Source organism: Bos grunniens, chromosome 26 (genome assembly GCF_055505025.1).
Source record: "Bos grunniens cultivar Pamir isolate PY7600 chromosome 26, Bosgru_T2T1.0, whole genome shotgun sequence".
Classification (NCBI taxonomy): Eukaryota; Metazoa; Chordata; class Mammalia; order Artiodactyla; family Bovidae; genus Bos; species Bos grunniens.
This window is the reverse complement of record NC_141190.1, coordinates 45,579,610-45,605,051: the sequence shown is the minus strand read 5'-3', so window position 1 is coordinate 45,605,051 and position 25,442 is coordinate 45,579,610. Positions and strand designations below refer to the sequence as shown.

General features: G+C 45.2%; 1 protein-coding gene across 2 annotated transcripts in view; it reads left to right on the top strand.

Moving 5' to 3' along the window:
- Positions 1-25,442, top strand: part of ADAM12 (ADAM metallopeptidase domain 12) — a 394,287-nt gene that overhangs the window by 30,266 nt on the left and 338,579 nt on the right. Inside the window, exons 1-2 of one of the 2 annotated variants that reach the window (XM_086378406.1) lie at positions 19,798-19,988; positions 22,218-22,354. In XM_086378406.1, coding sequence (XP_086234532.1) covers positions 22,250-22,354 — 105 coding nt within the window. In that variant the 5' untranslated portion in view covers positions 19,798-19,988; positions 22,218-22,249. Of the gene's footprint in view, positions 1-19,797; positions 19,989-22,217; positions 22,355-25,442 lie in introns of those variants that run through there. The other variant, XM_086378404.1, reaches the window with a different exon arrangement.

Below are 25,442 nucleotides of genomic sequence, written 5' to 3'. Positions count from 1 at the left end.
TACAGTAGGGCCTCATTGTTTATCCATCCTATATAAAAGCTCACGCCTGCTGGGTCCAGCCCCCGACTCTGTCGTCCCCACGCCCCCGCCTTGGCAACCACAAGGCTATTGTCTGTGTCTGGGATTCTGTTTCTGTTTCACAGTCAGGGTCATTTGTGTCAGATTTTAGATCCTACATCTGGTCGATATCATATGGTGTTTGTCTCTCTCTTTCTGACTTACTTCACTTGGTTTGATCATCTCTAGTTGCATCGTGTTGCTACAAATGGCATTGCCAATCCTTTTTCGTGGCTAAGTAGTATTCTGCCACATATACCAACCACATCTTCCTCATTCATCTGTTGATGGACACTGGCATCTCCTTCATGTCTTGGCTATTGTAAATAGTGCTGCTATGAACATGGGGGGTGCATGTGTCTTTCTGAATTATAGTTTTTCCAGATATATGCCTAGGAGTGGGACTGCAGGATCATATGGTAAATCTAGTTTTCGTTTTCTGTGGATCCTCCATACCGTTTCACACAGTGGCTGCACCAATCCACATCCCCACCAACAGTGCAGGAGGGCTCCCTTTTCTCCACATCCTCTCCAGCGTTTATTGTCGATTTTTTGAGGATGGCTATTCTGACTGCTGTGAAGTGATACGTTGTTGTAGTTTTGGTTTGCATTTCCAATAATTAGCCACGTTGAGCATCTTTTCCTGTGCTACTGGCCACCTGTATGTTTTCTTTGGAGAAATATCTGTAAACTCTATCCTCTAATTCAAATGGCTGCCTTCCTTAGGTGTTACCTTTGGGCCTGTGGAGGTTGCCATAAACATGATTCCCTGGCCAGGGTTAAGACATGATCTTGTAGACCTGGAAAGGGGTTTTATCCCCGGGGAATGGGTTTCCACAAGTCAGGGCAACTGTAAGCCTATGGTTTGCTGTTTGTGCCAGAGCTGTCAATTGGTTACAGAAGGCAGTTTCCCCTTCTTCATAGGGACTCTGGAAGTTTCCTTCTGAAATCTTCCCAAACATACATGAGCAGGGCCAGGCTAGACCTGGATTGCATTAGCTTTGTCTACTCACAAACAGTGGGCAGCATTAGAAGAGTCATAAATCTCTTATTTGCTTTTTCTGTAACCAGAGCCCCTCATGTAACTCAGCTCTTTAATAAACAGGTTGAGATTCTCTGCAAATCAAATGGAAAAAATGACAAACGCGTGTAACCCCAGTGTCTGCTACGTTTTCTCGCCATCTGTCTGTTTACACACGTGGCTTTCTCGGTCCGGACTGCTGCCCTGCAGCACCCCCTTGCTGCCGCTACCCTCTATCCCTTGGAAGCCTCCTGCCCGCAGTGCTGCCCTCTCACCTCCACCACTGGCTCCTTTGCCCAGGTTGGGGTGGGCATTCATCTTGGGGGCTCTATTGCCATTGTCTGACACCACTGTCTTCCCTAGTTACACGGTGAAATCTTTCAGAACTGGGCAAGTGACCTATGCCTCTTGACCCCAAGACAGGGCAGGTGCTTGATAAAGGCTGGCAAGTTAAATAATGGCTTCATGATGCCGTGAGCTTCTTGGTGCCAGAGTTCATGTCTCAGGCGTCGCCGCTTCTAAGGTGTTGCATCCATTGAGAATGGGCAGTGTGTAGTGAGTCCCTCTGAACCCACGAGCTGTATATGGTTTGTATGTGCATGCGTGCTTAGTCACTCAGTTGTGTTTGACTCTTTGTGATCCCGTGGACTGTAGCCCACCAGGCTCCTCTGTCCATGGGGATTCTCCAGGCAAGAATACTGGAGTGTGTAGTCATGTCCTCCTCCAGGGGATCTTCCCACCCCAGAGATCAAACCCAGGTCTCCTGCATTGCAGGCAGATTCTTTACCGTCTGAGCCACCAGGGAAGCCCCATGTAGTATGTAGGAGATGCTCAAATGTGTCATGGATGAAAGATGGATATTCTGGAGCAGTAAAGAGAAGCCTGCTTTGATTATGGTGGGAATCACCAAACAGGGACATGTCCCCAGCAGAAGCAGCCTCTGTGCTTCTATTTAGGCTGGTGGCCAGTAGTATTGGTTCAAATGCAGAGTCTCTGGGACTATTAGTCCACCAGATGGTCTGCATTGCATCACCTCACCTGGTACCCCCTCCCTGAATAAGGATCTCAACTCTGCTGTTTTGGGGGAAGGGCTGATTGTTTATCAAGCCCCTTAAGTAATTCAACAGAGAGCCGTGCCATCCAGCTATAGTCTAAAGGGTTCATCCACTGCTAAGTTTCCCAATTTGCTGTTAAGTTCTCCATGACTATCTATTTACTTATACCTATCTGTCTACCTACATCCTACATACCTATTTATTTTAAAATTTTATTTTATTGAAATTTAGCTGATTTATAATGTTGTGTTAATTTCTGCTGTACAGCTAAGTGATTCATTTATACATATTTATATATATATACTTTTTCATATCCTTTGCCACTATTTATTATAGGATATTGAATATAGTTCCCTGTGCTAAATGGCTTCCCAGGTGGCTCAGAGGGTAAAGAATCCACCTGCAATGCAGAGGGCTCAGGAGACACGAGTTCGATCCCTGGGTGGGGAAGATCCCCTGAAGGAGGGCATGGCGACCCGCTCTAGTGCTCTTGCCTGGAGAATCCCATGGACAGAGGAGCCTGGAGGGCTGCAGTCCATAGGGCTGCAAAGAGTCAGAGATTACTGAAGCAACTAAGCAGGTACTCACATACGTGCTCTATTTTGTTTGTTTTCCATTCTCAATGATAGCTTGCATCCGCTAATCGCAAACTTCCAATCCATCTCTCCCCCCACCCCCACCCCGGCAACCACAGGTCCGTGACTTTTTATTCTTGTGTATCATCGGTGCTCTTGTTTACTGACATACTGTTTTTCTTTATGTATCCTAAATTTTCCTTTAAGTCGATATACATATTTTACTTATTTATTCAAGAAGAAAATTGTACTTCCATATTATAAATAGAAGGCTAGTTTCACTTGTCATAAATGTAAAAAATCAATCAAAGGAAAACAAAACACTGCTTTTAAATTCCAGGCAATGGTGCCTGTTGATGTCCCTGAGCTGGAGACCCGCTCCCTCTATGAGAAGGGCGGTTAGCAGGGGTGAGGGAGGTGGGAGACACCTTGTACCCAACGGCCTTTGGCCCCAGGGGAAGACTTCAGAGGAAACTGAGAAGGGATGACTTGTCTCCCGTTGACCTAACGCTCTGCTTGCGTCTGGCGCACAGCCCGCTGGTGGGTCTGACCCTTTCAGGGACCCTGATACGTGTTGTGTCCTGAGATTGGAACTCTGAGTTCCTTCAGTGGCAATCCTAACACAACCGGGTAGAGGGGAGGAGGCCAAGTTACAGGAGTGGAAGGAAGGGTCCAGAAACCCCCTGTGACCCTCCAGGGCTGCCCGTGGTCCAGCCCTGGGTGTGAGGTCCAAGGCAGGTGGAGGCTACAGGCTGGGATCAGGGAACGTGTAGACAACACCTGAAGCCAACTGGAGCCTGGCTGGGCACACCGTGCACAGATGGAGGCTTTGTCTCCTCAGTGGGGAGCTTGGCACTTTCTTCCTGGACCCTGGACCTGGACCATCAACCAGGCAGTGTGTTCATGCACATCAGCTGACACCGTCTGGAGCTCCTCTCTGTCTCTAGTGCATTCGTTCAGCACATTTGTTTAGCATTTGGTAAGGACTGAGGTGCTGTGGTCACAGAGGAGAGCAAGACACCCACACTCTCTCAAGAGGCCAGCTCCCAGGCAGCCAAGTGATGAACACCTTCCCTTGCACAGGCTCATGTTGGGAAAATGAGACCCAGCACTCAGAGGGCCCAGGGCAGGATGGAGTTGCTCCTTGCAGAATCATTTGGGCCTGTTTGCTGGTGGCTCAGCGGTGAAGAATCCGCCTGCAATGCAGGAGACCATCTGAAATGCAGGAGTCGCAGGTTCGACTGCTGGGTCTGGAAGATCCCCTGGAGAAGGAAATGGCAACCCATTCCAGTGTTCTTGCCTGGGAAATGCCATGGACAGAGGAGCCTGGCAGCCTGTAGTCCATGGGGTCGCAAAAGAGTCTGACACGACTTGTCAAGTAGATCACCACCACCAAGTAGGAGTTGCCGGACTTCAAGCAGGCAAGGTGATGTCCGTTGAGGCGGAGAACTGACCTGTCCGTCCAACTGGAGACCCCGCCTATTTGGGCGGGGCCAGCAGAGTGCCGCGCTGTTGGAGAACCAGTCACATCCGACCACGTCTGGGAGGCCCAGGTGGCCCCAGGAAATCTGAAGTTGGAAGGGAAAGTCAAGGGTCAGAAGTGAGAAGTCAGCGGACCTTGGTTGCTGCGTGCCAGCTTCGCGCCAGGAGAGGGGAGCTTGGCACCTAGGGCCCCAGGGCCACAGTCTCGGGTGCCTCTTCACCTCATCCTTGTGTCTCTTGAAAGCCTGGCCATCACCAAGCCCTGTTTCCTCTAACTTAAGCAGCTGATTGGGACCCACGGGGGAGGAGGTGGCGGTGTGGTGTTGCCATCACATGTTCGTGCTGGGGAAGGCCAGCACCAACATGAAGGCCTGGAAGGTGAAAGGGGGAGGGCTTTGGGGATCGGCTGACACCCCGGACCACAGTGAGTCTGGGTCTCAGGTGACCATGGCAAGGTGAAGCCCTGGCTCTGATAAGGCGTGTGGCTTCTCCAAGGTCACGCCCACCCACCCCTTCCCCACGTCCACTCCCCTGGGTCAGATGGGGGCCCTTACAACCTCCTGCAGCGGTTTGGAGTTGAGTGAAATAGCATGTAGGGAAAACACGTCGTGAACTGTGAAGTGGGAAGTGGCTGGCACAGGACTGTCATATGTGAACCACATGTGCTCATACACACAAGTCTTTATAGAGCATCTTCTGAGAGGTGAGCAGAGTCCAGCTCTGGGCGGGCGCATCCTTGAATGCTGGTGACAGTGAAGGATGCTGTCATGGTGCCAGGCCTATATGTCTCCTAACCCTCCCCGTCCTTTTCTCAGTTTATGCTACAGGATTCTGCCTACTGACTGTGTGTGTGTGTGTGTATCTGTGTATGTGTAATTTCAGGAGGAGTGAGTTTCTCTCCATATGGCTGTGATTTATGCTGATACTGTCAAATTACAAACTATAAATTGTATCATTTCCCCAGAAAATCGATGTGACAATTTCTTTGTTCCCCGCCCCAGCCCTTCTCATGAAAAGTAATCTTTGGGACACACTGGAAAAGTTCACGGAATTACAGTGCCGTGCCAGCCTGTGGACCCTGCTTTCTCTGGGTTGTTTCAGTGTTTCCATTTTCTGCTTGGGAACAGGGAAGTATTGAAATATTTACAAGAATTTCATAGGCCAGGCAGCGGTAAATATGTCTGTTCTGTAAGAGCCTGGAGCTGTGTCTCCAATGGTGGGGGGAAGGGGTGGAATGAAAAAGATAAAGAAAAAAGTTTACGAATCTGAGGCTTTTCGATACTGAAAGCTAAATATCTATTTTTCAGTACTTTGGGGGTTTCATTTGGAAATTTGTCTTATGGGGGAAATCACTTAAAAGAAGAGGCCAGTAGACCTGAGCATGCTTGCATATAAAAGAGGCATGATGCTTGCTTTTTCTAGTTTTGAATAACAGAAACAAATGTATTAGTATATGTGTTGTTACAGACTTCATGTTCAGGTGATTTTCCTAGATGAATAAAGATTCAGAATTTATTAAAATGCAAGTTGCCTCCCTTGATCATTTCACTCTAAAGTTGGAGCTTTTGAGAGCAGTATCCTCTTTGCGTTAGGAATTATGCAAATATTTGGCTTCTAGTGGGCCTATTTGGGCTCAGTCTTTTCTAACAATTGCATATTAAAACAGGCATCTCTGGGCAGTGGTCCCCTTCCTAAACTTAGCTTTCTTTAACATATTTAAAAAGCAAATAATTCTGATATTGTGGTCTGCGGCAGACATCATTTGTACGTTAGCCAGGATATTATTTGAGAACTGCAAAGCTCTCTAGGTATTACAACCGTATATAAACCATGTGTTAGAAAGATATAAATTCAGTTTTGAAATATTTGTTAGACTGCTTTTGGCTTTCAGTCCGTGCCAAACATGTGCTTCAGTGATGGATAGAGTCATGTGGACTCTTGAATGAAACTCTTTCTTGTGTATAGACTTTGTCTTCTAGCAGTTGGGTTAGACAAGCCAGGAGATTAAGAGGATCCAGTTACTTAAGAGGTGTGTTCTCCAGTGAGCTTAAAATCTTCTTTCCTCCTTTAAAATATGTCACTAGGTAATTTGGTCTCATTCTGTGCCACAGAAAATATTGTCAGACACCTTGAATGGATGGAGAATAATTCCATTCCAGATATTCACATGTTAACTTCAAATTTCGAATCCAGAATGTGTTACTAATAATTGGTTGAAATTTTTTGGCTCTTAGGCTGGTAAGCTATTCATGAAGCCTGAATCTAGCACAGCCAAATGAAATAGAGGTCTCTTAAATCCATCTCGAGTCTCAGATAAACATCAAGTAGTTTTTTAGTATAAGTATGTCCCCACCATTGCATGGGACATACTTATACTAAAAAATAATCATTTGCTATTTGTCTGAAATTCAGATAGAGCTAGAGGTCGGATTTTTGTTTTCTACATCTGGCAACGCTGCGTAGATCCCAATTTATTACCCACTGCCATAAACAGTGACTCTCAAAGAAAATTCCTCAGTGATGAAGGTTTTCTGGGATGAAGATGGGGGAGCTCTCAGTCCAGCCCCTCCATATAATAAAAACAAATGTTCTATTTGAACAAAGTCTGAAAACAGAGCAGTAATAGATCGCCTCTATTGCGCTTCTGATAGAACCTGGGCCAGCACCTTTTTCCTCCTCATGTGTGTGTGCTAAGTTGCTTCAGTCGTGTCTGACTCTTTGCGACCCCACGGACCATAGCCCTCCAGGCTTCTCTGTCCATGGGATTTCCCAGGCAGGAATACCGGAGTGGGTTGCCGTTTCCTTCTCCAGGGGATTTTCCTGACCCAGGAATCGAACCCGCATCTCATGTCTCCTGCATTGTAGGTGGGTTCTTTGCTACCTGGGTGTCATATACATCCATTTCCTCATGTTTTCTCTCCTTATATTTTCTCTCATTTCTGTGTCGTGTAGGTGGACATGGGGTACAAGTCTAGGAAGGCTTTTTCTCTCTCTCTCTTCCTCACATCCCTTCCCCCACCTGTGAGCACCCACATCCAACTCTTCAAAGCCTGGTATAATTGGCACCCCTTTCATGGAGGCTTCCTGGACCATCTCAGCCCCATCTTGTTTCCTAATTTAGCTCTGGTTGCTCTTAAAGATATTATCCTTTCCTTCACTAGATTTTGTGATCCTTGAGGGCAGAGTCAAGTTTAATTTCAGGAAGGAACACACATCATGAAAGTTGCGAGGAAATTGGCACTCGGAAAAGCTTGCTTTCCTTCCTTCCTTCCTTCTGTGATAGCTGCTTCTAATTGAGTGCTGCCATGTACTGGGTCTTTCCACAAGCCATCTCCTTGAATTTTCTCAGCTAGTCTACGGGTGAAGTCCTATGTCCTCCATTGTATGCATTAGAGAGGCCCCACCTTTGTTGAAAGGCAAAGCTTGAATGGTCCTTAATTCACACGGAACATTGAAATGCTGTTGGTTGTTACCCAACATGACCTACCAACGCGCCCCTCTGAAGAGTAGAAGACAAATCTCCAGTGGGTGTGTGATGGTCAGCCTCTACTCTTAGGGGAGGAGTCTGGTTGAATCAGCAGTTGTTTCTTTGTTTTAGAAATAAACCTGTTCAATATTCTTAATTCACAGTTGCACATACATAAATTAGAAAAAATTAGATCCATTAAAAATGACCAGTCCCATAGAATAGATAAACACCAGTCCTACTGTATAGCCCAGGGAACTATATTCAATATCCTCTAATAAACCATGGAAAAGAATTTTTTTTAAAAATGACAATCAGTTCAGTTCAGTTTAGTCGCTCAGTCATGTCTGACTCTTTGCGACCCCATGAATCACAGCACGCCAGGCCTCCCTGTCCATCACCAACTCCTGAAGTTCACTCAGACTCACATCTATCAAGTCAGTGATGCCATCCAGCCATCTCATCCTCTGTCGTCCCCTTCTCCTCCTGCCCCCAATCCCTCCGAGCATCAGGGTCTTTTCAAATGAGTCAACTCTTCTCATGAGGTGGCCAAAGTATTAGAGTTTCAGCTTTAGCATCAGTCCTTCCAATGAACACCCAGGACTGATCTCTTTTAGGATGGACTGGTTAGATCTCCTTCCAGTCCAAGGGACTCTCAAGAGTCTTCTCCAACACCACAGTTCAGAAGCATCAATTCTTCGGCGCTCAGCCTTCTTCACAGTCCAACTCTCACATCCATACATGACCACTGGAAAAACCATAGCCTTGACTAGACGGACCTTTGTTGGCAAAGTAATGTCTCTGCTTTTGAATATGCTGTCTAGGTTGGTCATAACTTTCCTTCCAAGGAGTAAGTGTCTTTTAATTTCATGGCTGCAATCACCATCTGCAGTGATTTTGGAGCCCCCCAAAATAAAGTCTGACACTGTTTCCACTGTTTTGTCATCTATTTGCCATGAAGTGATGGGACCAGATGCCATGATCTTAGTTTTCTGAATGTTGAGCTTTAAGTCAACTTTTTCTCTCTCCTCTTTCACTTTCATCAAGAGCAATAGATATGAGCAAATAATCCTCAAAGTAAGAAAAGAAAATAACTGAAAAAATATGAAAATTTTCAACCTCAGTGACAAATAAATGCACAATGTAATGACAAAGAAATATATGTTTTTTTCTTTACCAATAGGCACATATTTTTATAGGGCTTTTTCTTAATAATATTTGTCTACTGAGTTGTCATCCTGCCACGGCCTTGTCATTGCTGAATGGATGGGGAACAGTCCTAGTTCAGATCCAGAAAGGCAGGAGGCAACCCTGTCCACTCTCCACTCTTCACCTGCCTCCATCAGTTCAGGGTGGCCATGGCAAGCTGTGTCTCCTCTTGTTGACTCAACTGGCCACACTGGGTGGCCAGAAATAGCAACAGGGAAAGACAGTTCCCAGTGTTGTCAGCAGCCTTCTCACACTCGGGTGGCAATCAGTGCTAATTTCACAGAGAACAGAAAGCCTGTTTAGAATAATGAATGCATCATTAGTGTGAATTTTAAATGAGGGCAATGACGCTCGCTTCCCAGGGGGCGCTAGTGGTAAAGAACCCATCTGCCAATGCAGGAGATGTTCGGTCCCTGGGTTGAAGGAAATGGCAACCCACTGCAGTATTTTTTCCTGGAGAATCCCGTGGACAGAGGAGCCTGGCAGGCTACAGTCCACAAGGTCGCAGAGTCGGACACAACGGAAGTGACTTCACATGCCATGACGCTCAGCCTACGAGGACACCTGCCCTCATAGCAAGCTTGATGGCCAGCAAAGGACGGGCAATCTCTCTCGCCTGTGAGATTATGTCACAATAAAGCTGGGTATTGTTGAGAGGAAATTGTCGAAAGGTTCCTAAACTGAACAGTTTTCTTTACTTTTTGGCTTTACCTGTGTGAGATGAAGCATGGACTTAAAGACAGATAAGCACATTGTTCAGTTTTGAGAACTGAGAACAAAAGTATTTCTAATCAAAATTATTAAATGCTATTCTGCTTCATTCTAGAAGCCTAGCCAGTATTTGTCAAATCACATAGAACTGAAACTTTCCAGAAAGCAAGACTTCAATCCTATGACATAATCATTTGGGGTGTCCTGTATGACTATTTAAATTAGGGGCCTCCCAAATTCAATGGACAGAGTCAACAACTAGAAAGTTAAAGTCATAGAAATCAGCACCTGCCTTCAGACAGCCACACTTGCCCCTTGGTCCTTAGGACTTAGACAGGTGATCTCTAACTCATCAACCCCGTCCTTACCCTCCTTCCAGCCCAGGCCTCCCTGTCTTGCCCTGCTCCTCCCTCCCCTGTCCACCACTACCCCCCCTGCCCCCGGCCTGCCATTCTGGCTCGAGTTGCAGAATCTGCACAGTTGAATTCCCAGCAGGTGGAGAAGTGAAGCAGGAGACAGGGGATGTGGTCCCCAGTATCACATTTTGGAATTTAGAATGTATTTTCTCATAAATGCACATGAGATTTAGGTCTAGAAACTCTTCCCTGAGTGACAACTTAGAGCATGGTTTTCATAAAGAAAATGAAGTGTTTCTAAAGGATGGTATGAGAGTCAAGCACGTTATAATTTCACAAGTGTTGGTGAGCCCGCCTTTGAGAACTCAGCGAGTCTGTAGAAAATGCACTCAAGTTCAAATAATCAGCCTGTGCTCAAGACCCTCAGTGGGCAGCTGCGCTCGCTGGGATTCAGTGCTCTCTTGGTTAGCATGGCAGGTACGCACTCTTGAGTAGACAAGGAAATATTAGGCTTCTGTGATGATGATTTCTATTCCCGTCCTTTAGTTCTCTGTTCTGATCTTAATTTGGCTTTTCAAGGAAGGTTTCCTGCTGGGGAGATAATGAACCCAATGCTTTAGATGAGGATTCTGGCTGACTTGCCAGTTCCTTTTCATTAAAAGTAAGTTGAAATTCTGACTTATAAAGAAGGCTCACTTGGGTTTGGATCTGTGCATAAACCTTCAAGGAGCCAGACAATGCTGGGCGAGCTAAAAATCAGTCACCCTTCAGAGCCTCTGTAATGAGAACCATGCCCCAGGACCCAACCCTGCTGTCATTATGATCCCAAGGTCGTGAGAACTTGTTATTCGTTTGGTCATAATTCATTAACCAAATACTTGTCTGCATATGAAGATAGAACATTGAATTTGATAAATAAGGCCCATGTGTGTTAGTTGCTCAACTGTGTCTGACTCTTTGCGATTCCACAGATGGTAGCCCATCAGGCTCCTCTGTCCATGGGGATTCTCCAGGCAAGAATACTGGAGTGGGTTGCCATGCCCTCCTCCAGGGGATCTTCCCCACCCAGGGATCTAACCCAAGTCTCCCACCTTGCAGGCAGATTCTTTACCGATTGAGCCACTCAAATATGGCCCCTACCACTTGCCATTTTAGATTTGGGAGTGGGGTAGTGGAAGCAAAATGATAAAATGAGTTTGGATGCTTATAAATACCATTAAAGGAACAGAATAGGACGATGGGCTGGAGAGAAACGTGGGGTAGAAGGAAGGTTCTGAAGTCGGGCAGCCCCTCTGAGGTTTTTACATTTGAGCTGAGACGTAAGTAATGAGATTTGAGGGCCAGCAGAGGTTTGAGAGTAGGGTGTTCTCAGCAGAAAGAAAAGCAAAAACCAAGGACACGAAGTCAGACATAGCTGGACATATGATGGGTCAGAGGGGTGGTCAGTGTGGTCACAACAGAGCTGGCAAGATGGAACTCTCAGGGGTTGGGGTTCCAGAACTTGTAGGACTCAGGAAGGAATCTGAATTTTGTTCCCAGTGTTTCCTGGACAGAGTGGTGTTTGTTTATCACATGGTGTGGCTGGAGCCTAGATCCTAGTACTTGGCTGTCTGGGTGGGCTGTCTGGGTGGCTTCATAGTTTTTTGGACCACAGGCAAATTTCTTAACTTCTCCGTGCCTCAGCTTTTTCATCTACTAAATGACGATACACATCCAAGGGTCATTATGAGGTTTAAAAAGGTGAAACTTAGAATGGGGTTTGGTGCACAACACTTGCTTAATCGGGGCTTCCCTGGTGTCTCAGTGGTAGAGAATCCTCCTGCCAATGCAGGAGATGCAGGTTTGATCCCTAGGTCGGGAAGATCCCCTGGAGAAGGAAATGGCAACCCACTCTAGTATTCTTGCCTGGGAAATCCCATGGACAGAGGAGCCTGGTGGGCTATAGTCCATGGGGTCGCAACAGAGACATGACTTACCAACTGAACAACAACTTGTTTAATTAGTGTTCACTGTTGTCATCTAGAAATGTTTATTAATTGTGGGATCTATGCTCAGCATCGCATTTTGTCCTATGAATAGTTCTCATGTATACATTCTTCTCCACTCTTCACACACTCCATTCTCCAGCAGAGAATTTTTCCAAAATGAATCAGATTTACTCTACATAAAATCCTATGATGCCTTTCTACTGCACTCCAAATGAAACCCACATGCTACCTTAGAAGGCCCAGCGTGATCCAGGCCTTGCCTACCCTCTATACTTGAGCTCACACCTCTGTCCACGCCGTTTCATACTTCATTTTAGCCATACTGACCCTTTCTGCTCTAGAACACACTAAGCTCTCCCTGCATTAAGGCCTTTGCATTCATGTTCTTTTGATGGAAAACCCTGCCATAGACTTTTGCTCTTATCAAATGTGTCCTGTCCTTTGAGATTGGAGTAGAGGGAGCTTCAGGTGATGAGTCTACCAAGAAGGATTCAGTAGAAAGTAGGAGAGTTTTGAGAAAATAGAACAAAAACAAAGCATAAGATACCCAGCTGGAGTTGTTGAATGTGAGTGATTAAAAAAAAGATGTTTCCAAGCCCTGTGACGCAGGCAGTGGTGAATGGTGGGGACTCTGGCAAGACATGTACGATGGACAGTGTTTTGCTTTCTGACTGGGGGACGGAATGAAGCCTTTGGTTTTTAAACGTGCTGAGTTTGAGATGATGATGGTGACAAAGCATTGAAATTAGTGTCCAGTAGATACTGTATTACAAACTGCACTTGGGTGAACTGGCCAGATGGAAAAATACTGATTTGAGCAACATCAATTTAAAAATTAATGAGTTCTCTCAGGAACAGTGAGAGTGGGGTGGGAAGATGTTCAAGAGCTGAGACTTGGGGGATGTTCAAGTCCCCCAAGGGAGGCGGGAGAAAGGAATATGAGTGGAGAAGGCAAGATCTGGCTGGAGAAGGAGAAGAAAACCAGAGCCACTGAGTGCTGCCAAGTTGAGGGTGTGTTTCAGTAGAAAGGGGCTCCCCTGGTGGCTCAGATGGTAAGGAATCTGCCTGCAGTGCAGGAGACCTGAATTCGATTCCTGGATTAGGAAGATCCTCTCGAGTAGGGAATGGCAGCCCACTCTAGTAGTCTTGCCTGGAGAATCCCATGGACAGAGGAGCCTGGCGGGCCACAGTCCATGGGGTTGCAAAGAGTTGAACATGACTGAGTGACTTTCAGCAGAAGGTGGTCTGTGATGACAATGATACAATGGCGCTGATGGATGTTAGTGCCGTGAAAGTCCATGGTCTTTAGTGTAGATACTAAATGGCTGCTGGGTCATTGTTGTTTGATTCCATCTCATGCTTTTACAGTAGTGAAGGGAACAAATCTGCTTCTGTTCCTGTCTTTTTGTTCTCCACTTCCAAAAGCTGCTCCTGTGCTAGGATTTTAATAATTGATTCCATTTTCCCTTTACATCATTGTTTGAAAATTCTGACCCCCATCCTCCACCATCCAAAGTATTACAAATAAATTCCTGCAGCATCTCTTTGTTCCTATGATGAAGGACAAAGTGAATGAATGCATATGAAATTCAGAGGGCTTGGGTTTTGTTATTAATTCTGCCATTTATTGTTGGGAAACATTAGAAATAACCAGTATAAACGCTTAGTTCAGTCTCACCATTTATAAAATAGGACTTGCACTAGTTTACAATGACCAGCAAAGGAGTCTAAAATAGAAGCTGATGTTGTAAATGGTTTTGCAGATAGGAGACACTTTAGGCATGAAAAGTTATTTTTATGTGTAGTAGAGACAACTTGTGCTTGGGGTATGAATCCATTTGAAACATTTATGGGAAGCAATAACTAGCTCTCTTTGAATTTTGAAATGACGTATAAAACGTCTTTTCAAAATTGTAATTGTTTCATAGTACTTGATGGCTTTTATTTCCAAACGGCCTGTGTCCTCTAGCATGCCCAAGGCAGTGAACCTGCAATGCCAGGAAAGCTGGTAAGAAAGTAAAACATCATACATCAGTTGGTTTGTCATCATGAGTTCAAATGATTGATTTTTAAAATTTTTTGTCCATCCTAGAAGTAATATGTCTGTTTATAGAAAAATCAGAGATATGTACAAACATGAAGAAGAAACACACTGAACTCACAGCCCTAACACTCAGAGCAAAAAACCTAGAAGAGCATTTTAGTGTATTTCTTTCCAAAGATTGATTAAAACGAAGCAAAAGCAAAAAACTAAGCTAAATGACACCCACCCACACTTTGCGCCCGTGGTGTCTGCTGACCCTCTCACCAGCCTTCGGCAGTGGTCAATGGTCCATAGTCTTCCTGGACACCTAAAGGATTTGTGTATCCGGGAGGGCGAGAGACTAGCCCCAGAGCGTCCATGTAGCCTCTGGGGGGTGCAGAAAATACTGACTCTTCTGACTCAAAATACTGCAGCTGCTTCCATTCCATCAGGCTGTGTCTTGATAATTTAGCCTTCCAGTGTGGATAGCTACAACCTTAGGCTCTGAGCGAATCTGGTTCTGTTTCAACATCCTTTCGTCCAAGTATTTATGTGACTGTCACTTGGTGTAACCTTCTTAAACCAACTTTTCACTTCTGTACTATTTCAGAGTCTTGTCGCCAGTAACCAGAAAAAAAGGTGACGTTTTTACAGCAACTTGTTTCTGTGTTCTGAAGAGTTCTCTGGGTGTATTTCGAAGGGCCTTTCCACTGCCTGAGGATTGACTGCTTTTGCATGCTCTGCCTTTTTATACAGAGAGGGCGATGGCACCCCCACTCCAGTACTGTTGCCTGGAAAATCCCATGGATGGAGGAGCCTGGTAGGCTGCAGTCCATGGGGTCGCTAAGAGTCGAACATGACTGAGCGACTTCACTTTCACTTTCCACTTTCATGCATTGGAGAAGGAAATGGCAACCCACTCCAGTGTTCTTGCTTGGAGAATCCCAGGGACGGGGGAGACTGGTGGGCTGCAGTCCATGGGGTCGCAGAGTCAGACACGACTGAAGTGACCTAGCAGCAGCAGCAGCCTTTTCATACTCTAGGAAACCTTGTTGGTTAACTGCTTTATGCCTTTCACGTGACTGCAGTTACTGCATCTTTCCTCCATCTGAACAAACAGCAATGTTAGAAGAGAGATGAAGGCAGAGACTCCAGTTTGCTGGAATTTGGAGCCACTGGTGATAACAGCCATCCATCTCTGAGCCCTTTGATACTGAACTGCTCTAGAATGACGTGTGGTCTTCTTGCAAGATGCAGACTAAGTCCTCAAATGATGATTAATAGACTTTATTTGAAAGGACCGCTTTATATTTACAAGAAGATGGGGAAGAGAGTATAGAGAGTTCCCCTATACCCCATAGGCTTCTGTGGTGGCTCAGCAGTAAAGAAACCACCTGCAGTGAAAGAGCTGCAGGAGACACGGATTCGATCCCTGGGTCCGGAAGATGCCCTGGAGAAGGAAATGGCAACCCCCTCCAGTATCCTGGCCTGGGAAATCCTGTGGACAGAGGAGCCTGGTGGGCTTTAGTTCATAGGGTTGCAGAGAGTCGGACACAACTGAATCGACTTGGTACGCATACACCTATACCCCATAACTAGTTCCCCCTCTTACTATCTCACCTGAGAACTGTACAGTTGTTAAAATTAATGAACCAATATTGACATAATGTCTTTAACTCCAGTTCATACTTTATTCCAATCTCCTTACTTTTTACCTAACGTTCCTTTTCTGTTCGTCAATCCCAGGCAGGAGTCCTCAACACATTGAGTCATTATGTCTCCTTCGCCTCCTTTTAGCGGTGACAGTTTCTCAGACTGTTCTTGTTTTTGATGACCATGACAGTTTTGAGGTGTGCTGGCCAAATATAATATAGGATGACCTGAATTGGCGTTTGTCTCAGGATTAGATCGATCAGAGGTCAAGTGTCGTTTTCATCATATCCGATGAAGAGTACATGCCAACATTAGGGCTACGGCTGCTGACGTTGACCTTGATAATCTGGCTGACATAGTGCTTTTCCGCTGTAAAACTACTCTTTTTAAGACTAACTTTTGCCATGGTTCTTTTGAACATCCTTGAGCTATACCATTTAAAACTAATCACACCCCTAATTATCACCCTCGGAGCTTGCAGACGAGATGAGAGAGTGATGTTGTTATTTGATTAAGACTATAGATAGGAATCTGAACCAAGGGAGATATATTTGTCCTTTATGGGAACATTGCCACCATATTCCCCTGGACCAAGACACTGCTCAATCAAACCAGTAAGATTTTCTTTAGCTCTCTGGGATTACAAAAAATGCTTTGTGAGTTTCCAGGGCCTTGTCCTCAGATTCTTTTGCAGTTCGTAATGGTTGTCTCAGTTTTTACCCCCACCTGGATTTTCTAAGGACTGTTTATCTTAATTCTCTTTTATGTACCTCAGATTAATCCTCTTCTCCTAGGTTCGTGTTGGCATTGATAGTGATTTTGCTTTAAAGCCAGAACTCTAGGTTAGTGTTTTAAGTTTCATCTTGGCTAGTAGTCTCATCAGAGGTTGTTTTCCCACTGGCTTACTGGATAACTTGAATGGATACCTCCCAAGCACCTTAACCCCTGTATATTCTAATGACAAGCATGAAGCTGTCATCTTCATACTGTTAGCCTGTTTGGTTGGAGAAACCCTGCCTACAAGTCTGTAAACTTGGATTCGGACATCCTAGACTGATTTTATGTGTTAAGCTTTTCAGAAGCCCTTTGACTATTCTGACTTAGTTGAGCTTCCTTAACCCTATGAGAATTGAGGCTTCCCAGGTGGCGCTAAATGGCACCCCACTCCAGTACTCTTGCCTGGAAAATCCCATGGACAGAGGACCCTCGTAGGCTACAGTCCATGGGGTCGCAAAGAGTTGGACACGACTGAGCGACTTCACTCCCTCGGGTAGCACTAGTGGTAAAGAACCCACCCGCCAATGAGAAGACGAGATGTGAGGTCGATCCCTGGGTCAGGAAGACCCCCTGGAGGAGGGCATGGCAATTCTCTTCTTGCATGGGAAATCCCAAGGAAGCCCAGTGGGCTACAGTCCATAGAGTCGCAAAGAGTCGGACACGACTGAAGTGACTTAGCAGCAGCAGTACCTTAGATGCAGGCTTTGATCGAGGGCAGTAAATCAAAGAGGAGTCAAGACCAGGGCCAGGTCTTGTGTCTTCAAGATGTTTATTGTTCAGTATCTCAAAACTTTGTCAATCTCTTCTGTAAAGAAGCTGAAACCCTTAGGTGGACAGCAGGGTGGTCTGGATGACTCTTAGTAAGCCAAGCCAGGGAGGCTTGGCCAGATGGAGCAGGAAAGAGGCAAGACTTCCATGGGTAACCAGGCTCTGGGTGACTCACATGGAGGGGATCTGAAGGTACTGTAGGGGATGTCTTTATTGCTGGCTTTTCCAAGACCTTAAAAGCCATCGCTGCAAACATTCTTGCTTAAGGAACTAGGTCTATAACTTCCCTCTTCACCAGCCATAATCAAGTCTGAAAATGACAAACTCAGACAAGCATAGTAGGCACATGCATGTCTCATGGGAAAGCAGTGCTGATTGTCACAGAAGATAATTGTGTTAGAAGCCTAAATATCTCATATGCTTCTTCCTACTGTGAGACTGATGGAGAAGGAAATGGCAACCCACTCCAGTACTCTTGCCTGGAAAATTCCATGGATGGAGGAGCCTGCTAGGCTAATAGTCATGGGGTTGCGAAGAGTCGGACACGACTGAGCGACTTCACTTTCTTTCTTTCTGTAGTTCCTTTTGGAGAAGGAAGTGGCAACCCACTCCAGTGTTCTTGCCTGGAGAATTCCATGGACGGAGGGGCCTGGTGGGCTACAGTCTATGGGGTTGCAAAGAGTCGGACATGACTAAGCAACTAACACACACACACATGCTGTGAGACTGAAGCAAAATGGCCATTTTATGAAAAGGACTGTATGTATCTGGTTACTCAGCAGAAAGAAAGCTGGGAGTTCCTCCCCAAGATAAGCTAGTCACATTTTTTTATTTAGTAAACTGAGTTTTGTTGATGCCCAAATATTGGCAAAAACAAAATGTATGCAAGCTGTATGTTTTCTAAGGTCATATTTTTTTTTTCCCCTGGGTTTCTAGGGCTTGAATGTGCAGCTACTTTTATGGTTTGTCAACAAGATCACTCCATAAAATACATTCTGATATCTCACAGCTGTGTATAATTTATTCTGTCTATCCATGCAGCACAAATAAAAATTTTATTTGCATCATCTAAAAGAAATACCAGTGTATACATACTTAAGCAAAGCTCATAAGAAACCATCCTCTGACTGTACATACTGCTGGTGGGATGTTGTGCAACCAATTAAAAAGTTGAGAGATGGCTTCATTATCCATGTATATAGATAGTAAATACTGTCCTCAGCAAATAATGTTGTTATTCAATTTCTTTAAAAGGTTGCACAACATTCTGCAAGTACTGGCACAGTCTGCCTCTCAGTTCTCTTTGGAATATTTAGAAATAAAGCCTCTTAGAGGGGAAGAAAATCAGTCCCAAAGGACTTCTTTTGGAATAAGATGTTGGTATATGTAGGTGAAAAGGGAAGTGTTCAGTGGTCGGAACATTTTGCCTTCAGGAGAGTAAATAACTGTTGCTCTCTGCTCCTAAGTGCCTGGGAGGAAAACGGTCCAGGGGACTAATATGTTCTTTATATTTGGTTTGTGCAGCTTCAGTTTGATTATTGATGAGGAAACCCCACGAAGGCCTCCCTTCTCCCCGCAAAATCAAGGATGCGGGCATACCGCCTCTCCTAGGGCCCCACAGGCAGAGGCAAGCGAAGGAGACCTGGATTTCATGGCACTTCTCCTTTCTCCTAAGAAGCGGTCCCCAGCCCTTTTGGCACCAGGGCCTAGTTTTATGGAAGACAGTTTCCGAGGCCTAGGGTGTGGCGGAGGTTTCAGGATGACTCAAGCACATTATTGTGCACTTTGCTGTGTGCTTAGTCGCTCCGTTATGTCCAGCTCTTTGCGACTCCATGGACTGTAGCCCACCAGGCTCCTCTGTCCGTGGAATTCTCCAGGCAAGAATACTGGAGTGGGTTGCCATTTCCTTCTCCAGGAGATCTTCTCCACCCAGGGATCGAACCTGCATCTCCTGCATTGTCAGATGGATTCTTTACCTGCTGAGCCATCAGAGAAGCCCCATTACGCACTTTCTTTCTATTCTGATATCGCTACGGTCTATGGCCTGGAGGTTGGACCCCTGTTTTAAGACAGGCAGCTTCTCAGTGAGTCCTATTATATTCAAAGAGTTTTTCTCTAAGTCTCTGAGGCCTGGGTGATAACCTTCCGGGCCTCTGAGCATCACAGCTGGAATACCCATGGAAACCATCCCGTCTTCCTTACTGCGGCTGGGTGGTGAGTGGTACAGGATTCCAGGTTTAGATTTATCCAGCCTTGGGGCATTTGAATTTGCGATTAAGTACTTAATTTAACAATTCATTTGTGTTGGAAACTTAACTGACAGAACTTCCAGGAGTAGCTTATAATCAACCTGGTTTGTTTATGTAGAGGAAATTTTAAAATGCTTGCAGTCACTCTCTTAACAGTTTAACTTGACTTTCCAGAGGATTAAAATGTTGGCCAGGGTAACTCTTTGGCACGTGGCATGGTTTTCACTGGTTGAGGGGCAAGTTCAGGCGCATCTGCCGTTTTCACTCTGTAATTGCGGGAATTTCAAATCCTTCTTAATCCACTTCAGACAGCACACCAGCACTCTTTCAAGGTGTGTTCAGTTAGCTGCACTCTTAGTCCACTCTGCAGAAACTGTGTAACTGCATCAGAACTCACTTTGTTTCAGGAACTTCTAACATGGGAATCCCACTGAGGGTCTTGAGCATGAGACCTGGAGCTTGGCAAAGCTTCGAGAAGGATCTTGATGAAATGCTTCATGTGTATTACGCACCTTGCGCCTCCCTGCCCTCTGCTTCATCTTATGGAAAAGATAACACTTGAGGACCCACTGCTGATGTGTTCCTCCCGCGGCTCTGGGTAGGGCTGGAAGTTCCTCATCCTCCATGCTTCCCATCCCAACAATACAGTCTCTTGTCCCTGTCCATCAGACGTAGCCTTCCCTACCAACTACCACGGGCTTGTTTTTCTCATTACATTTTTATTTTGAAATCATTCTAGATTTATAGAAGAGTTACAAGGACATCATGGGGTGTCCTCCCAACCCTGTTGTTTCAGGGTCCTGGTTACTCTGTGCAATCATATTTGTTCAGTTGTCTCTCACCCAGTGTAAAAATATAGGTCATGAGGGCAGCTTGATCTGTGACTCTCTCATAGATGCACAAGATGGAGAGAACCAAGTGTTCTGGGGTGGAGAGGGCTGTATTTAAGAGATGAGGGTCCCAGAAGTGTAGGCAGAGGGGGCTCGCTCCAGGTAACATGAGGGTTGAAGCAGAAACAGCGGGCTATTTAAGTGGAAGACATCAGATCTCGAAGGCCCATCACAAGACAGGCAGTTAATAAATAGTTGGTGAATGAATGAATGAATGAATGAACTAGTAAGTGGGTCAACAGCTGGGCCAGGACCAACAGCTAATACGTGGTCAGGATGCTACTGATGTTGGGGATGTCTCACTCCAAAGCCCCTGCTTGGAGTGACTCAGCACTCTTGGAGCACATTCCGTTCAGTTCAGTTCAGTTCAGTCGCTCAGTCGTGCCCGACTCTGCGACCCCATGAATCGCAGCACGCCAGGCCTCCCTGTCCATCACCATCTCCCACATGAAATCAAGCCAGTGGATGAAGCTCGTTTATTCAAGATCTCTGAGCCATTGTGGACCGCCCCCTCTGTAGCCGGGAAAGACTTCTGATGAGCTTCGTGCTGATAACCACTCCTTCGTCATAGCCCGCCCTCCACCGGATGTCCACAGATGTCACCGCCTGGAGCCGGCCCCCTCCGCCTGCACAGCTGGAGCCCTCATCTCCTGGACACGGGCTCATCCCAGCCCTGAGACCACAAGCCCGTGTCTCCTTGCACCCTTGGCCCCCTCTCTCCCTCTCCCTGCCCCACGTGGCCGAGGGGCCCAGCTCACCCCCTCGGCCACTGGCCAGAGTCCCAACGTTCAGTTCATCCCTTGTCCCTTGGCACTCAACGATTGGGAGTTTTAAATGCTTTGTGACCAGCTTGAGAATTTTTCAGGGAGGCTGTGTCAGACAGTTAGTACTCAAGTACAATAGTAATCCTTTTGTAACCTGAATATAACTGCAGACTTCCACACTGAGAATGATAAAATGGTGTGGATTGAAAGGTATTTGGAGAACTGTAAAATGTCTAGGATTAAAATTTCAATACCATTTGTGCCCAATAAATGCGAACTCTTTAGTAACTTGAAACTGTGCTGTTATGACTCAGGTCTGAAAATTATGAGTCCTGGTTGAAGAAATGGGAATAACATGTGAGGGAATCAACTCCCATCCTTTACCTTGAGGGGCAGACTGTGGTTGTACCGAATAGCAAGAGTGTGACCTCATAGGGGAGCTGGCCTGGAGAAATTACTGTATTTGTTAAGAAAGTGATATACTCTCCAGAAGAGAAAAATGTTATACTTTCCATTAGGATTGTTTATGGAAATGGGGCTGCATTGAACCTGTGTCAGTATATTAACTGGTTCGACAGGACCCCAGGAAACAAGATCACATAATAGTTGACTGAATGACTTGACTTTTTTTTTTTACATGAACCAGTCTAGTCAGTCGAAACTGACAAATTAATTTTGTCTATAGAATCATTCCCTGAAGCCCATAAAATTAGCCCCCATAAGTACAGAGTGCAGAGTTGGCTTTGTATGTAACTGATTCGCCGGGACTTAAGTAAATGGAGTTAGTCTTAATACAGCTAAAGCCTTGAGACTTTTAATAGAGCTGATCTTAAGCAAAGGATTAATTCATCATTTAAAAAGTCACTGCTCGTGGATTTTTGTTGCTTGTCAAAGGACAGAATTATATACTTTGAAGATGGTAATCACCCAGCATGTGCCACAGGGCTTGAAGGGGAAAAAAAAATTAGCTCTTATTTGCTTTAAGTTACAAAATTTTTGGTTCAATTGACAGTGAATTAATCAGTTTTAACACTCAACTATTATATAATAGTTGATGGTATTTGCCTGGCTTTATTCAACTTGCAAGTATTTTCATTGAGTCGTTGGTGTCATGCTTCTGATGCCAAACTCTTCCAAACTGGAATAAGCATAGGGTTTTTCTTTGTGTTACAGGGGTGAACTGGGGAAGCCAGTTTGTGCCTTCCATGCAACAGGCCGGGACGAGGGATGGGGCAGGAGCCTATGAAGTGGTCAGTGTCTCTCTTTTGAATGGAGATCCATGGAACCCAATGAAGACTGCAGACTCAGAGGTCAGTTTTTTACTTTATCCTTCTTGACTTTTCAGTGATTAGAGTTTAAAATTCACAGGACTGCATTCATATCCTTTTATTCAAGTTTTGTCTTTAATGACTTTAATTCCAACTTTATCCTTCCTTACAAAGTGAAATCTTCGTTATTAAGAAGATGAAATACAAACTGATTTTGATGTGACGGTTCTGATGAGCGTCTCAGCTCTGCATATGTGGAAAGTTATTTTTTTCAAACACACACCGAGGATAACATTTCCAGATATGCAACTTCCAGCTCATTTTACTTGAGTGCTGGATATTTTTCTATATTCACATCTATTTATCAACATTTTGGTTTTATCAATCAATTATTGGTAGAAACATTTTCATGCAACTTTTTTTTTAAGTTTGTAATGAGTTTTAATGCACTTTGATGCTGAATTTACTTCAATACATGTTTGAATTGAGTCTTCTGTGATGTAAAAGAATACTATAAAATAATAAAAATATTAATGGTTAAATTTAATATTTTGATGAGTTTTGTCTGACAAATCTACATGACTTTCTTAAATTTCAGAACTTGTTGGAATAGTTGGAAAGTGATAAAATCTATAGAAATATGAGCTCTTTGGAGAGATTATACAGATGGCTTTGTCCTTGTGTTATGTGGAACTATTTTTAGATTATTTTTTATAATAGAAAACAGATTTTTTTTAAAAAAGAGCAGTTGAGGCTGAAAATCCTCTGTGGTGTTCTGGAAGTGCTGCAGTGGGCCACCTTTATGTCTGTAATGATAATATGATTTATGATTTATTATCCCCAACCTTTTTGGCACCAGGGCCCAATTTCATGGAAGGCAATTTGGAGGGGGGTGGGGAAACAGGGATGGTTTTGAGGTGATTCCAGTGCGTTTACTGTGTGCTTTATTGCTATCATTATTATCTCAGCTCTACTTCAGATCATCAGGCACTAGTTCTTTGAGGCTGGGGACCCCTGATTCACATCATTATTTCATTTTCTAAAGAGACTTTCAGCTGAAAGTGAACATTCAGAAAGGTTGAGTTAAAGGATCCAAAGGCCAGATCTGAACTTTTTCAGTATTTCTAGTTCATGGGGATGGTTGCAGACTGAATATACAAAGTGCAAGCCAATCACAGTGTCTCCGATGATGTTTCCTGGGAGAAAAACCTAGGATTTTAAAGAAAATCTCATCATGCTACTAATTTGCAAAATTAGAAATGACCTGATAGGTTCATAAAAAGAGAAGTGTACTATTTTGTAAATTATATATTTAAAATGTTGATAGGCACTAATTAATAATATAAGAATATGAACCCATCTAAAGTTATTTGGGTGGTGAAAGCTTATATGAGAGCTCTCCCTGGTGGTACAGTTGCCAGATTTAGCAACTGAAAGTGCAGAAAGTGAAAAAGTGAAGTCGCTCAGTCGTGTCCGACTCTTTGCGACCCCGTGGACTGTAGCCTACCACGTTCTTCCGTCCGTGGGATTTTCCAGGCAAGAGTACTGGAGTGGGTTGCCGTTGCCTTCTCCAGAGGATCGTCTTGACCCAGGGATTAAACCTGGGTCTCCCGCATTGTAAGCAGGTGCTTTACCATCTGAGCCACCAGGGATGCCCCATTAAACTTGGACTTAGGCAAGCGGTAGGTGTTTTTTCGGCATAAGTCTGTCCCATGCAAGATTTGGGGTGTTGTTGTTTATCAAAGTACAAATTTAACTGGTGTCCTGTGTTTTATCTGGCAACCTTCCTTGGAGGGTATCAGAGCAACGAGCTGATGAGGGTTCTCAGCATGCCTCTGGAATGGACCAGTGCAGACTGGCTCTAGTTTCTGACCTCCAGCTTCATCCTTCCTGCCAGCCAGCCACCTGGTAGACCTCAGGAGGCATGCTGGCAGGGGCATTGGCACCCTGCCCCTTGGCCAAGCTTACAACCTGGGCTGGGGGCCACCAGCTCCATCTTTGTAGAACACTAGGAGAAACCACTGTTGTTGCCTCACTATCCCAACTCCTCCAGGACAAGAATCGTGTGGGTAGTAGGCACGTGCTGTTGTTCAGTTGCCGTCACGTCTGACTCTTTTGTGACCCCATGGACTGTAGCCCTACAGGCTCCTCTGCTGCGCGATTTCCCAGGCAAGAATACTGGAGTGGATTGCTATTTCCTTCTCCAAGGCGTCTTCCTGACCCAGGAAAGTAGGCACATACCTACTGCCTAAAGTAGCTCCAGGTTTTATTTGTTTAAGGGAATAGGGACCTAGGTGATTTGGGGGACAGCATCTTGTCACAATGCCATGAAATTCGCTTCGGTGTATGGCTCGTGGAGTCAGCGCTGCGGCTCTGTAATGACCATGTGCACCTTTATTTGGTGGTTAACCATCAAGACCCTGCCTGAAAAGGGGTTTGTGTATGAGCATGCCATAATTCTCCACGGGGTAGATGTATGTATCTGTTGTGGGGATAGGGAGGCTGCCAAATGGTGTATATGTGTGCGTCTTTCCTTGTTATCAGATAACCGTCCACATTGTCATTTTAAACTGCATTCACAGAGTGTGTCTTCAAGTGTGCAGAATATACTCACTTCATGTATGTATTTTGCTGTGCAACTCTGCCTGCTGTACCTTAGAATGTAGGCTTTTAGATTTGCATCCTTGCTTTCCTGCTCCCCTATCTCATTCCTTGCTCCCTTGCTTCTTTCTGTTCAGCCAACCTTTGACAATTTGACCTAACTGATTTGAGGAAAGGCCCAAGCCTTTTGGCTTCCCTGGTGGCTCAGATGGTAAAGAATCCACCTGCAATGTGGGACACCTGGGTTCAATCCCTGGGTCAGGAAGATCCCCTGGAGGAGGGCATGGCAACCCACTCCAGGGTTCTTGCCTGGAGAATCCCCATGCACAGAGGAGCCTGGTGGGCTACAGTCCAGGGGGTCGCAGAGAGTTGGAGATGACTGAGCTAAAAACAGCACCAGGTATCTTCCTTTCTGTAACACGCTCCCAGTTGACTCTAATGAGCACACGGGGGGCTTCCCTGGTGGTCCAGTGGCTAAGACTCCACCTTCTCAATGCAGGAGGCCCAAGTTCCATCCCTGGTTAGGGAA